The 13,641-nt window shown below is 49.1% G+C and overlaps 1 protein-coding gene across 4 annotated transcripts in view; it reads right to left on the bottom strand.

The window, feature by feature from the left end:
• Positions 1-316, bottom strand: part of nup214 (nucleoporin 214) — a 76,854-nt gene extending 76,538 nt beyond the window's left edge. For all 4 annotated transcript variants that reach the window (XM_014133089.2, XM_014133105.2, XM_014133096.2 and 1 more), the window contains exon 1: positions 114-316. In XM_014133089.2, coding sequence (XP_013988564.1) covers positions 114-155 — 42 coding nt within the window. In that variant the 5' untranslated portion in view covers positions 156-316. The remainder of the gene's footprint in view (positions 1-113) is intronic.
• Between the last annotated feature and the right edge of the window lie 13,325 nt (positions 317-13,641).

A 13,641-nucleotide genomic window follows, 5' to 3' on the forward strand; every position in this document is an offset into this window, starting at 1 on the left:
CACTAGCTGGTTGACAGGCAGACAAACTACCTGCTGCGCAAATACGCTAGCTAGCAAGCTAATGATACAAGCTAGTTAACTTGCTAGCTACGTAGCTACAATAGTTTGCCTACCTTCATTTCCCTTTCGGGAGGAGAGTCAGGGTCTTCACTCATTTTGAAATTAACAGCAGATATAATTACTTCAGCTACAACAGAACTTTACGAAATATACACGGGCTGGTTCTAGCCTTTCCTTTCCACATGAAAAGAAATCATACCGCGCTGAAATTTTGTGAAATACAATAAGGAAGTGACGCACAAACTTCATTTGCAAGGCAGAATAATCCATCCCAGAGCGATTGGCATGCTAGTTCAATTCAGACGAGAGTAATCGGCCTAAGACTCACATGTGACGTGACGTCAATGATTTCAAATTTGGAAGTGTAAATCAATGATCCAACATTAAATGATCTCAAAAGGCCTTGGCAGTCAGTTACCTGGGGACAGGTGACTAGAAGTGCTACATACACCACGAGCGGGACAGCATAACATTACTGTCGATCATAAACCCTAAAGCCGATGGAAAGATGGCGGAATCGGATGATGAAGTGGATTCTGAATACAATGGCTGTAGAATCAAGGAGAATTGGAGTATTATCCAAAATAATAGAAAACGAAGCAAAGTAGTGGACAGTGATGAGAATGGTCCTTTGTATCGAGTACGGTTTCTTAATGACGAGCAGCTGAGCAGAGTACCAATCTTAAAGAAACCATTTGAGTTATCTAAACTGGTGGAGAGAGTGCTGGGTAAAGTGAAGGCTGTGAGGATCACGAGAGGTGGGCTTGTTTAGATTTTTTGTGCTTTTGCGGATCAGAAGGAACGTGCATTGTGTCTTAACCGATTTGACAAGTTTGAAGTGTCGTGTGTGTCAGGCTACCCATCAAGGGGGTTATATCTGACGTCTCGTGGGAAGTCAATTTTGAAGAGATGAAAAATATTCCTGGAGTGATTGAAGCTTGTCGGATGAATTTTGTGGTGAATGGTAAAAAAGTGAAGTATCTATCTGTTCTTTTGTTTTTTGATATGGAGTCTCTCCCGAGTGGTGCAGCAGTCTAAGGCATTGCATCTCAGTACTAAAGGCGTCACTACAGACCCTGGTTTGATTCCAGGCTGTATCACAACCGGCCGTGATTGGGAGTCCCATAGGGCGCCGCACAATTGGCCCAGCGTCGTCTAGGTTAGGGTTTGGCTGGGTTAGACTGTCATTGTAAATAAGAATTTGTTCTTAACTGACTTGCCTAGTTTAATATAGGTTATAAAACGACCACCCCTCATCACTGTCATAAAACGACCAAACGACCACCCCTCATCACTGTCAAATGCTCCCTAAAACACTTCTGTGAGCAGACCTTTCTAATCGACCTGGCCGGGGTATCCTGGAATGACATTGACCTCATCCCATCAGTAGAGGATGCCTGGTTATTCTTTAAAAATGCCTTCCTCACCATCTTAAATAAGCATGCCCCATTCCAAAAAAATTTAACTAGGAATAGATATAGTCCTTGATTAACTCCAGACCTGTCTGCCCTTGACCAGCACAAAAACATCCTGTGGCATTCTGCATTAGCATCGAATAGCCCCCGTGATATGCAACTTTTCAGGGAAGTTAGGAACAAATATACACAGGCAATTAGGAAAGCTAAGGCTAGCTTTTTCAAACAGAAATTTGAAAAAATCCACTATAATTGAGAATTTCAATAAGCATTTCTCTATGGCTGGCCATGCTTTCCACCTGGCTACCCCTACCCCGGTCAACTGCCTGGCACCCTCCACAGCAACCCGCCAAAGCCCCCACCATTCCGTGGCTCGACGACTCATTGCGAGCCCACAGAACAGGGCTCCGGGCAGCCGAGCGGAAATGGAGGAAAACTCGCCTCCCTGCGGACCTGGCGTCCTTTCACTCACTCCTCTCTACATTTTCCTCTTCTGTCTCTGCTGCTAAAGCCACTTTCTACCACTCTAAATTCCAAGCATCTGCCTCTAACCCTAGGAAGCTCTTTGCCACCTTCTCCTCCCTCCTGAATCCTCCTCCCCCTCCCCCCTCCTCCCTCTCTGCGGATGACTTCGTCAACCATTTTGAAAAGAAGGTTGACGACATCCGATCCTCGTTTGCTAAGTCAAACGACACCGCTGGTCCTACTCACACTGCCCTACCCTGTGCTTTGACCTCTTTCTCCCCTCTCTCTCCAGATGAAATCTCGCGTCTTGTGACGGCCGGCCGCCCAACAACCTGGCCGCTTGACCCCTCCTCTCTTCTCCAGACCATTTCCGGAGACCTTCTCCCTTACCTCACCTCGCTCATCAACTCATCCTTGACCGCTGGCTACGTCCCTTCCGTCTTCAAGAGAGCGAGAGTTGCACCCCTTCTCAAAAAACCTACACTCGATCCCTCCGAAGTCAACAACTACAGACCAGTATCCCTTCTTTCTTTTCTCTCCAAAACTCTTGAACGTGCCGTCCTTGGCCAGCTCTCCTGCTATCTCTCTCAGAATGACCTTCTTGATCCAAATCAGTCAGGTTTCAAGACTGGTCATTCAACTGAGACTGCTCTTCTCTGTGTCACGGAGGTTCTCCGCACTGCTAAAGCTAACTCTCTCTCCTCTGCTCTCATCCTCCTAGACCTATCTGCTGCCTTTGATACGGTGAACCATCAGATCCTCCTCTCCACCCTCTCCGAGTTGGGCATCTCCAGCGCGGCCCACGCTTGGATTGCGTCCTACCTGACAGGTCGCTCCTACCAGGTGGCGTGGCGAGAATCTGTCTCCGCACCACGTGCTCTCACCACTGGTGTCCCCCAGGGCTCTGTTCTAGGCCCTCTCCTATTCTCGTTATACACCAAGTCACTTGGCTCTGTCATATCCTCACATGGTCTCTCCTATCATTGCTATGCAGACGACACACAATTAATCTTCTCTTTTCCCCCTTCTGATAACCAGGTGGCGAATCGCATCTCTGCATGTCTGGCTGACATATCAGTGTGGATGACGGATCACCACCTCAAGCTGAACCTCGGCAAGACGGAGCTGCTCTTCCTCCCGGGGAAGGACTGCCCGTTCCATGATCTCGCCATCACGGTTGACAACTCCATTGTGTCCTCCTCCCAGAGTGCTAAGAACCTTGGCGTGACCCTGGACAACACCCTGTCGTTCGCTACTAACATCAAGGCGGTGACCCGATCCTGTAGGTTCATGCTCTACAACATTCGCAGAGTACGACCCTGCCTCACACAGGAAGCGGCGCAGGTCCTAATCCAGGCACTTGTCATCTCCCGTCTGGAGTACTGCAACTCGCTGTTGGCTGGGCTCCCTGCCTGTGCCATTAAACCCCTACAACTCATCCAGAACGCCGCAGCCCGTCTGGTGTTCAACCTTCCCAAGTTCTCTCACGTCACCCCGCTCCTCCGCTCTCTCCACTGGCTTCCTGTTGAAGCTCGCATCCGCTACAAGACCATGGTGCTTGCCTACGGAGCTGTGAGGGGAACGGCACCTCCGTACCTTCAGGCTCTGATCAGGCCCTACACCCAAACAAGGGCACTGCGTTCATCCACCTCTGGCCTGCTCGCCTCCCTACCTCTGAGGAAGCACAGTTCCCGCTCAGCCCAGTCAAAACTGTTCGCTGCTCTGGCACCCCAATGGTGGAACAAGCTCCCTCACGACGCCAGGACAGCGGAGTCAATCACCACCTTCCGGAGACACCTGAAACCCCACCTCTTTAAGGAATACCTAGGATAGGATAAAGTAATCCTTCTAACCCCCCCCTCTTAAAAGATTTAGATGCACTATTGTAAAGTGGTTGTTCCACTGGATATCATAAGGTGAATGTAAGTCGCTCTGGATAAGAGCGTCTGCTAAATGACTTAAATGTAAATGTAATTTCTCCTTCACCCAAATCCAGATAGCTGATGTTCTGAAAGAGCTGCAAAATCTGGATCCCTACAAATCAGCCGGGCTAGACAATCTGGACCCTCTCTTTCTAAAATGAGCTGATGAAATTGTTGCAACCCCTATTACAAGACTTTTCAACCTCTCTTTCGTATCATCTGAGATTCCCAAAGATTGGAAAGCTGCTGCGGTCATCCCCCTCGTCAAAGGGGTGACACTCTAGACCCAAACTACTACAGACCTATATCTATCCTACCCTGTCTTTCTAAAGTCTTTGAAAGCCAAGTTAACAAACAGATTACTGACCATTTCGAATCCCAAATTGGAGGGCCTGTTGTCCGGACCTCTGGCAGTCTCTATGGGGGTGCCACAGGGTTCAATTCTCGGGCCGACTCTTTTCTCTGTATACATCAATGATGTCGCTCTTGCTGCTGGTGATTCTCTGATCTACCTCTACGCAGACGACACCATTCTGTATACTTCTGGCCCCTCTTTGGACACTGTGTTAACTAACCTCCAGATGAGCTTCAATGCCATACAACTCTCCTTCCGTGGCCTCCAACTGCTCTTAAATGCAAGTAAAACTAAATGCATGCTATTCAATCGATCACTGCCCGCACCTGCCTGCCCGTCCAGCACCACTACTCTGGACGGCTCTGACTTAGAATACGTGGACAACTACAAATACCTAGGTGTCTGGTTAGACTGTAAACTCTCCTTCCAGACTCACATTAAGCATCTCCAATCCAAAATTAAATCTAGAATCGGCTTCCTATATTGCAACAAAGCATCCTTCACTCATGCTGCCAAACATACCCTCGTAAAACTGACCATCCTACCGATCCTCGACTTCGGCGACGTCATCTATAAAATAGCCTCCAATACTACTCAACAAATTGGATGCAGTCTATCACAGTGCCATCCGTTTTGTCACCAAAGCCCCATACACTACCCACCACTGCAACTTGTACGCTCTCGTTGGTTTGCCCTCGCTTCATACTCGTCGCCAAACCCATTGGCTACAGGTTATCTACAAGTCTTTGCTAGGTAAAGCCCCGCCTTATCTCAGCTCACTGGTCACCATAGCAGCACCCACTCATAGCACGCGCTCCAGCAGGTATATCTCACTGGTCACCCCAAAGCCAATTCCTCCTTTGGTTGCCTTTCCTTCCAGTTCTCTGCTGCCAATGACTGGAACGAACTGCAAAAATCACTGAAGCTGGAGACTCATATCTCCCTCACTAGCTTTAAGCACCAGCTGTCAGAGCAGCTCATAGATCACTGCACCTGTACTTAGCCCATCTGTTAACAGCCCATCTATCTACCTCATCCCCATACTGTATTTATTTTATTTATCTTGCTCCTTTGCACTCCAGTATCTCTACTTGCACATTCATCTTCTGCACATCTATCATTCCAGTGTTTAATTGCTATATTATAATTACTTCGCCACCATGGCCTATTTATGGCCTTAACTCCCTTATCTTACCTCATTTGCACTCACTGTATATATACCCTTTGTTTTCTTTTTTGTACTGTATTATTGACTGTATGTTTTGTTTATTCCATCCCTGAGAAACCCCAATCTCCCGGTAAATTGTTTTCCTTTTAGTGGTGAGTTGGTACAGCCTACACTGGTTCCCCGAGAACCCCGCTTACCTCCTCCGGAGAGATATTCTGGGAATTTTGGTGCCTGTCAGGGTTTTCTTTCTCAGTGCTCTCTTATTTTTGAGCTACAGCTATCTTCATTCCCTTCGGACCGATTGAAGATAGCGTATATTATTACGCTAATGTCGGTAAGGGCGCTCTCCTGGGCCACTGCTGTTTGGGAGCAACAATCCACCCTTTGTTGTCATCTGGAGGAATTCATGGCAAAGGTGAGGAAGGTATTCTATTCTCCGGTATCCGGAAAGGAGGCGGCCAGTAAGCTTCTTGAATTACGTCAAAACTCCCGTAGTGTGGCAGACTACGTGGTTGATTTTTGTACGTTGGCCGGCAAGAGTGCCTGGAACCCGGAATCTCTTTCGATACCTTTCTTCACGGACTATCTGAGGTGGTTAAAGATGAGCTAGCTGCTCGGGAATTACCGGTGGACCTCGACTCCCTCATCGCTCTCACCATTAGAATTGATGGACATCTAAGGGAACGCTGGCGTGAGAAGAAGTCTTGCCCCAGGCACACTCGTTCATTCGCTAGGGCTGGCTCACCTTCGAAGGAATCCAGAAGTTTCCAAAGGCAGTTTTTCTGAGAGGATCCGACGCCACCTGAGCCCCCTCTTGAATCATCTACGACGGGTGAGTTGGATACTCCTGAGCCAATGCAACTGGGAAGAGCTCAGTTATCGGTTAGGGAACGCTCACGAAGGTTGAGTTCTAACTGTTGTCTGTACTGTGGTGAGGCAGGACATTATATAGCTAACTGCCCTATTAGGAAACCCCTGTCTCTGGTCGGTACAAGTACTCTGGTTAGCCAGACTGGGAATTCCTTAATTCCCATCACCCACACACCTTTGTTTGTGCTTTTGCTGTGGGGAGACCAATCTAAGTCTCTCCGAGTGCTCATTAACTCTGGGGCTGATCAACGTTTTATGGAGGCTACCATGGTTTCTGAATTGGGTATTCCCACTCAACCTCTCTCTGTCCCCATGAATGCAAGGGCACTGGATGGCCGTTCTATTGGAAGAGTCACCCATAGCACTGTGCCCGTTCATATATGGGTATCAGGAAACCAAAGTGAGACTATACAGCTCCTCCTCATCCCATGTTCCTGTGGTTTTGGGATTTTCTTGGCTCCAGAAACACAATCCGGTTATTGACTGGACCACGGGCTCCATCCAGGGTTGGAGTCCGTTTTGTCATTCTCATTGCCTTAAAACGGCACACAGCTGTCCTTGAGACGTTCCCCTCAGGACGTGAGAAAAGCCACGGATGTCTCTGCCATCACCAGTGAGTACCATGACCTCCTGGAGGTTTTCAGTAAGGCACGGCCCACTTCTCTTCCTCCGCACTGTCCTTATGATTGTGCCATTGATCTCCTCCCAGGCACCACACCACCTCGTTGTCGTCTATATTCTCTATCCGGCCCAGAGACCAAGGCCATGGAGGAGTAAGTTGAGGAATCTCTGGCTACTGGAGGCATCCGTCCGTCTACGTTTCCTGCCAGCGCATGGTTTTTCTTCATGGAGAAGAAGTACAAGACCCTGCGCATTGACTACAGGGGTCTTAATGATATAATGATCAAGAATCGTTATCCCCTACCACTCCTCACCTCGGCCTTCGAACCTCTCCAGGGAGTCACCATTTTTTCCAAACTCTACCTTCGGAATGCCTACCACTTGGTTCGGATACGCAAAGTAGATGAGTGGAAGACAGCCTTTAATACAGCCAGTGGACATTATGAGTACCAGGTCATGCCGTTTGGACTCACCAACGCCCCCGCTGTTTTTCAGGCTCTGGTAAACAATGTGCTCCGGAACATGCAGAACCGTTTCGTGTTCGTTTACCTGGACGACATCCTGTTTTTTTTCCCAGGCTGCCCAAGATCATGTTTTGCATGTCAGAGAAGTCCTTCAATGTCTCCTGGAGAACCAATTGTTTCTGAAGGCCGAGAAATGTGAGTTTCACCGCTCAACAATCTCCTTTCTGGGATATGTCATCGCAGATGGAAATGTCCAAATGGATCAGGAAAAAGTGAAAGCGATGGTGGGGTGGCCTCAGCCTACGTCCAGGGTGCAGTTGCAACATTTCCTGGGGTTCGCTCATTTCTACCGCCGTTTTCATTCGGGACTACAGCACTCTGGCGGCCCCCCTCTCGGCACTCACCTCTCCCAAAGTACCGTTCACATGGTCTCCAGCGGTTGACAAAGCCTTCGTGGACCTGAAACATCGGTTCACCACAGCACCCATCCGGATCCATCCCGTCAATTTGTGGTAGAAGTTGATGCTTCTGATGTTGGAGTGGGGGCCATCCTGTCCCAGCGATCTGCACAGGACCAGAAGCTCCATCCTTGTGCATTCCTGTCTCATCGTCTCAGTCCGGCAGAGAGGAACTATGACATTGACAACAGAGAACTCTGACTGTCAAGTTGGCACTGGAGGAGTGGAGGCATTGGCTAGAAGGAGCAGAACAAGCCCTTCATGGTCTGGACGGACCATAAAACTTTAGAATTTCTCCGTACAGCCAAGCGCCTTAACTCCAGGCAGGCCCGGTGGGCTTTGTTGTTCACCAGATTCAACTTCACCATTTCCTACCACCCAGGGTCCAAAAATGTGAAGCCGGATGCCCTCTCCCGCATATACAGTTCCTCTGCCACACCCTCGGTCTCCGAAACCATTCGTCCCTGGATTGGGGTATTGAAACCTTGGTTCGCAAGGCCCAACGTTCCCAGCCTGAACCTGAAGGGGGCCCGGCTAAACGGTTATTTGTTCCTAACTCAGTCCGGTCTCGGGTCCTGGAATGGGCTCATTCCTCAAGGCTGACCTGTCATCCAGGTTCCCGTCGTACCCAGCCTTCATCTGACAACGTTTCTGGTGGACCACAATGGTTTCTGATGTCTCTGCCTTTGTCACCGCGTGCACAGAGTGTGTGCTCAGAACAAGACTTCACGGCAAGCTCCTTCTGGCCTCCTTCAGCCACTACCTGGTCCCATATCTCTCTGGACTTTGTCACTGGGCTCCCTCCGTCTGATGGCAACACTGTCATTCTGACGGTAGGGGATCGATTCTCTAAGGCCGCTCACTTCATCCCTCTCCCCAAACTACCCTCTGCCAAGGAGACAGCCCAGCTTATGGTGCAGCACGTCTTCCGGATCCATGGACTGCCGATGGACATGGTCCCTGACCGGGGTCCTCAGTTCTGGAAGGCATTCTGTACCCTTATTTGGTCGTCGGCCAGCCTGTCCTCCGGATTTCATTCCCAATCCAACGGCCAGTCGGAGCGAGCCAACCAGGACCTCGAAACCACCCTGAGATGCCTGGTCTCAACCAACCCCACTACCTGGAGTCGACAACTGGTCTGGATGGAATATGTCCGGAACGCTCTTCCCTGTTCGGCCACAGGACTCTCTCCTTTTGAGTGCTCTTTGGGGTATCAACCTCCACTCTTCCCGGAACAAGAGCAGGAGGTCAGCGTACCCTCGGCCCAGATGTTTGTCTGCCGCTGTCAACGTACCTGGAGAAGAGCTCGGGCGGCAATTCTCAAGACCAACTCCAGGTATCGTCGACAAGCGGACCGTCATCGGACCCCAGCTCCCCACCACCGCATTGGGCAGAGGGTATGGCTTTCCACTCGGGACCTGCCCCTTCAGGTGGAGTAACGCAAACTGTCCCCCCGTTTCATTGGTCCTTTTCCCATCTCTAGAGTCCTTAGTTCCACTGCTGTCCGTCTTGTGTTACCCCGTACCCTCCGTATTCACCCTACCTTCCATGCGTCTAGGATTAAGCCCGTGTCTCACAGTCCTTTGTCTTTTGTTTCTAGGCCCATCCCTCCCCCTTGGGTCATCGTATACGGTGAGACGCCTCCTGAGGGTTCGACCATGGGGCAGGGGTTTCCAGTACCTGGTTGACTGGGAGGGTTATGGCCCGGAGGGGAGGTGCTGGGTCCCTGCTAAAGACATCCTGGACCCGGCCCTCATTGCCGATTTTCACCGACAACACCCCGGTCAGCCAAGTATGCGCCCGGGTAGGACGCCAGGTGGTGCCTCTAGGGGGGGGGTACTGTCACTCCCTGATCTGTTTCACCTGTCCTTGTGACTGTCTCCACCCCCTCCAGGTGTCGCTTGTTTTTGCCAGTGTATTTATCCCTGTGTTTCCTGTCTCTCTGTGCCAGTTCGTCTTGTATGTCCAAGTCAACCAGCATGTTTTTCCCGTGCTCCTGCCTTTTCTATTCTCTTTTTGCTAGTCCTGACGGTTTTGACCCTAGCCTATTTCTGGACTCTGGACCCGCCTGCCTGCCTTGACCTCGAGCCTGCCTGCCACTCTGTACCTCCTGGACTCTGTACTGGTTTTGACGTTTTGCCTGTCCACGACCATTCTCTTGCCTACCCCTTTTAGGATCAATAAACATCTAAGATTCCAACCATCTGCCTCCTGTCTCTGCATCTGGGTCTGGCCTTGTGCCCTGATAGTTAGACATTTTATTTAACAACAGAATCATCAACATGTTTGGAAACCCAGTTAGCTACTGTAGCTCAAATCAAATGTATTTATATAGCCCTTCTTACATCAGCTGATATATCAAAGTGCTGTACAGAAACCCAGCCTAAAACCCCAAACAGCAATCAATGCAGGTGTAGAAGCACGGTGGCTAGGAAAAACTCCCTAGAGAAGGCCAAAACATAGAGAGGAACCAGGCTATGAGGGGTGGCCAGTCCGCTTCTGGCTGTGCCGGGTGGAGATTATAACAGAACATGGCCAAGATGTTCAAATGTTCATAAATGACCAGCATGGTCAAATAATAGTAATCACAGTGAAAAGGTCAGGGTTCTATATCCGCAGGCAGAACAGTTGAAACTGGAGCAGCAGCATGGCCAGGTGGACTGGGGACAACAAGGAGTCATCATGCTAGGTAGTCCTGAGGCATGGTCCTAGGGCTCAGGTCCTCCGAAAGAAAGAGAATTAGAGAGAGCATACTTAAATTCACACAGGACACCGGATAAGACAGGAGAAATACTCCAGATATAACAGACTGACCCTAACCCCCCGACACATAAACTACTGCAGCATAAATACTGGAGGCTGAGACAAGAGGGGTCAGGAGACACTGTGGCCCCATCCGATGATACCCCGGACAGGGCCAAACAGGCAGGATATAACCCCACCCACTTTGCCAAAGCACAGACCCCACACCACTAGAGGGATATCTTCAACCACCAACTTACCATCCTGAGACAAGGTCGAGTATAGCCCACAAAGATCTCCGCCACGGCACAACCCAAGGGGGGGCACCAACCCAGACAGTAAGACCACGTCAGTGACTCAACCCACTCAAGTGACGCACCCCTCCTAGGGACGGCATGGAAGAGCACCAGTAAGCCAGTGACTCAGCCCCTGTATTAGGGTTAGAGGCAGAGAATCCCAGTGGAAAGAGGTGAACCGGCCAGGCAGAGACAGCAAGGGCGGTTCGTTGCTCCAGCCTTTCCGTTCACCTTCACACTCCTGGGCCAGACTACACTCAATCATAGGACCTACTGAAGAGATGAGTCTTCAATAAAGACTTATAGGTTGAGACCGAGTCTGCGTCTCTCACATGGGTAGGCAGACCATTCCATAAAAATTGAGCTCTATAGGAGAAAGCCCTGCCTCCAGCTGTTTGCTTACAAATTCTAGGGACAATTAGGAGGCCTGCGTCTTGTGACCATAACGTACGTGTAGGTATGTACGGCAGGACCAAATCGGAAAGATAGGTAGGAGCAAGCCCATGTAATGCTTTGTAGGTTAGCAGTAAAACCTTGAAATCAGCCCTTGCATTAACAGGAAGCCAGTGTAGGGAGGCTAGCACTGGAGTAATATGATCAAATTTTTTGTAGCTAGCTAAGTCATGCCAGTCTACAGTAATCACACATTGAACTGAATGAAGTAACGCACTCGTGAAGAAGGCACGAAAACGCCTATTTTCAGGAGACTGAAAAGATTTGTCATGGGTCCTCAGATCCTCAAAGTTCTACAGCTGCACCATCGAGGGCATCCTGACTGGTTGCATCACCGCCTTGGATGACAACTGCTTGGCATCCGACCGCAAGGCGCTACAGAGGGTAGTGCGTACAGCCCAGTACATCACTGGGGCCAAGCTTCCTGCCATCCAGGACCTCAAAGGAAGGCCCTAAAAATTGTCAAAGACTCCAACCACACAGCTCCCTCCACAGATTTTCTATGGGATTAAGGTCTGGACTGGCTAGGCCACTCCAGGACCTTAATGTGCTTCTTCTTGAGCCACTCCTTTGTTGCCTTGGCCATGTGTTTTGGGTCATTGTCATGCTGGAATACCCATCCACGACCCATTTTCAATGCCCTGGCTAAGAGAAGGAGGTTCTCACCCAAGATTTGACGGTACATGGCCCTGTCCATCGTCCCTTTGATGCGGTGAAGTTGTCATGTCCCCTTAGCAGAAAAACACCCCCAAAGCATAATGTTTCCACCTCCATGTTTGACGGTGGAGATGGTGTTCTTGGGGTCATAGGCAGCATTCCTCCTCCTCCGAGTGGAGTTGATGTCAAAGAGCTCCATTTTGGTCTCATCTGACCACAACACTTTCACCAGTTGTTCTCTGTGTCATTCAGATGTTCATTGGCAAACATCAGACGGGCATGTATATGTATTCTTGAGCAGGGGGACCTTGCGGGCGCTGCAGGATTTCAGTCCTTCACGGCGTAGTGTGTTACCAATTGTTTTCTTGTGACTATGGTCCCAGCTGCCTTGAGATCATTGACAAGATCCTCCCGTGTAGTTCTGGGCTGATTCCTCACCATTCTCATGATCATTGCAACTCCACGAGGTGAGATCTTGCATGGAGCCCCAGGCCGAGGGATATTGACAGTTCTTTTGTGTTTCTTCCATTTGCAAATAATCGCACCAAATGTTGTCACCTTCTCACCAAGCTGCTTGGCGATGGTCTTGTAGCCCATTCCAGCCTTGTGTAGGTCTACAATCTTGTCCCTGACATCCTTGGAGAGCTCTTTGGTCTTGTCCATGGTGGAGTGTTTGGAATCTGATTGATTGATTGCTTCTGTGGACAGGTGTCTTTTTTACAGGTAACAAGCTGCGGTTAGGAGCACTCCCTTTAAGAGTGTGCTCCTAATCTCAGCTCGTTACCTGTATAAAAGACACCTGGGAGCCAGAAATCTTTTTGATTGAGAGGGGGTCAAATACTTATTTCCCTCATTAAAATACAATTCAATTTATAACATTTCTGACATGCGTTTTTCTGGATATTTTTGTTGTTATTTTGTCTCTCACTTCAAATAAACCTACCATTAAAATTATAGACTGATTCTTTCTTTGTCAGTGGGCAAACGTACAAAATCAGCAGGGGATCAAACACTTTTTTCCCCCACTGTATTACCTTGAATAACCTGTACCCCCACACATTGACTCGGTACCGGTAGCCCCTGTGTATAGCCTCACTATAGTTATTTTATTGCGTAACTTTTTTAAAACTTTCGTTTATTTAGTAAATATAAAACATTTTTTGCATTGTTAGTTAAGGGCTTGCAAGTAAGCATTTCACGGTATTCGGCACATGTGACAAATACCATTTTATTTTATTTGAGGTTGAAAAGATTTGTTATGGGTCCTCAGATCCTCAAAGTTATTCAACTGCACCGCTTGGTATGGCAACTGCTTGGCATCCGACCGCAAGGCGCTACAGAGGGTAGTGCGTACGGCCCAGTATATCACTGCGGCTGAGCTCCGTGCCATCCAGGACCTCTATACCAGGCGGTGTCAGAGGAAGGCCCAACATTTATCAAAGACTCCAGCCACCCAAGCCACTTTCACCACAACCGCTGCTGCTACTGTCTATTATCTATCATGTTGCCTAGTCACTTTACCCCTACCTACTGTATTTGTACAGTTCATAGTTATCTTAATTACCTCGTACCACTGCACATCGACTCGGTACTAGTACTCCCTGTATATAGCCATGTTTTTCCACTCCCTATATACAGTACCTTCAGAAAGTATTCATACCCCTTGACTTATTTCACATATTGTTGTATTAAGAC

Source organism: Salmo salar, chromosome ssa01 (assembly GCF_905237065.1).
Source record: "Salmo salar chromosome ssa01, Ssal_v3.1, whole genome shotgun sequence".
Classification (NCBI taxonomy): domain Eukaryota; kingdom Metazoa; phylum Chordata; class Actinopteri; order Salmoniformes; family Salmonidae; genus Salmo; species Salmo salar.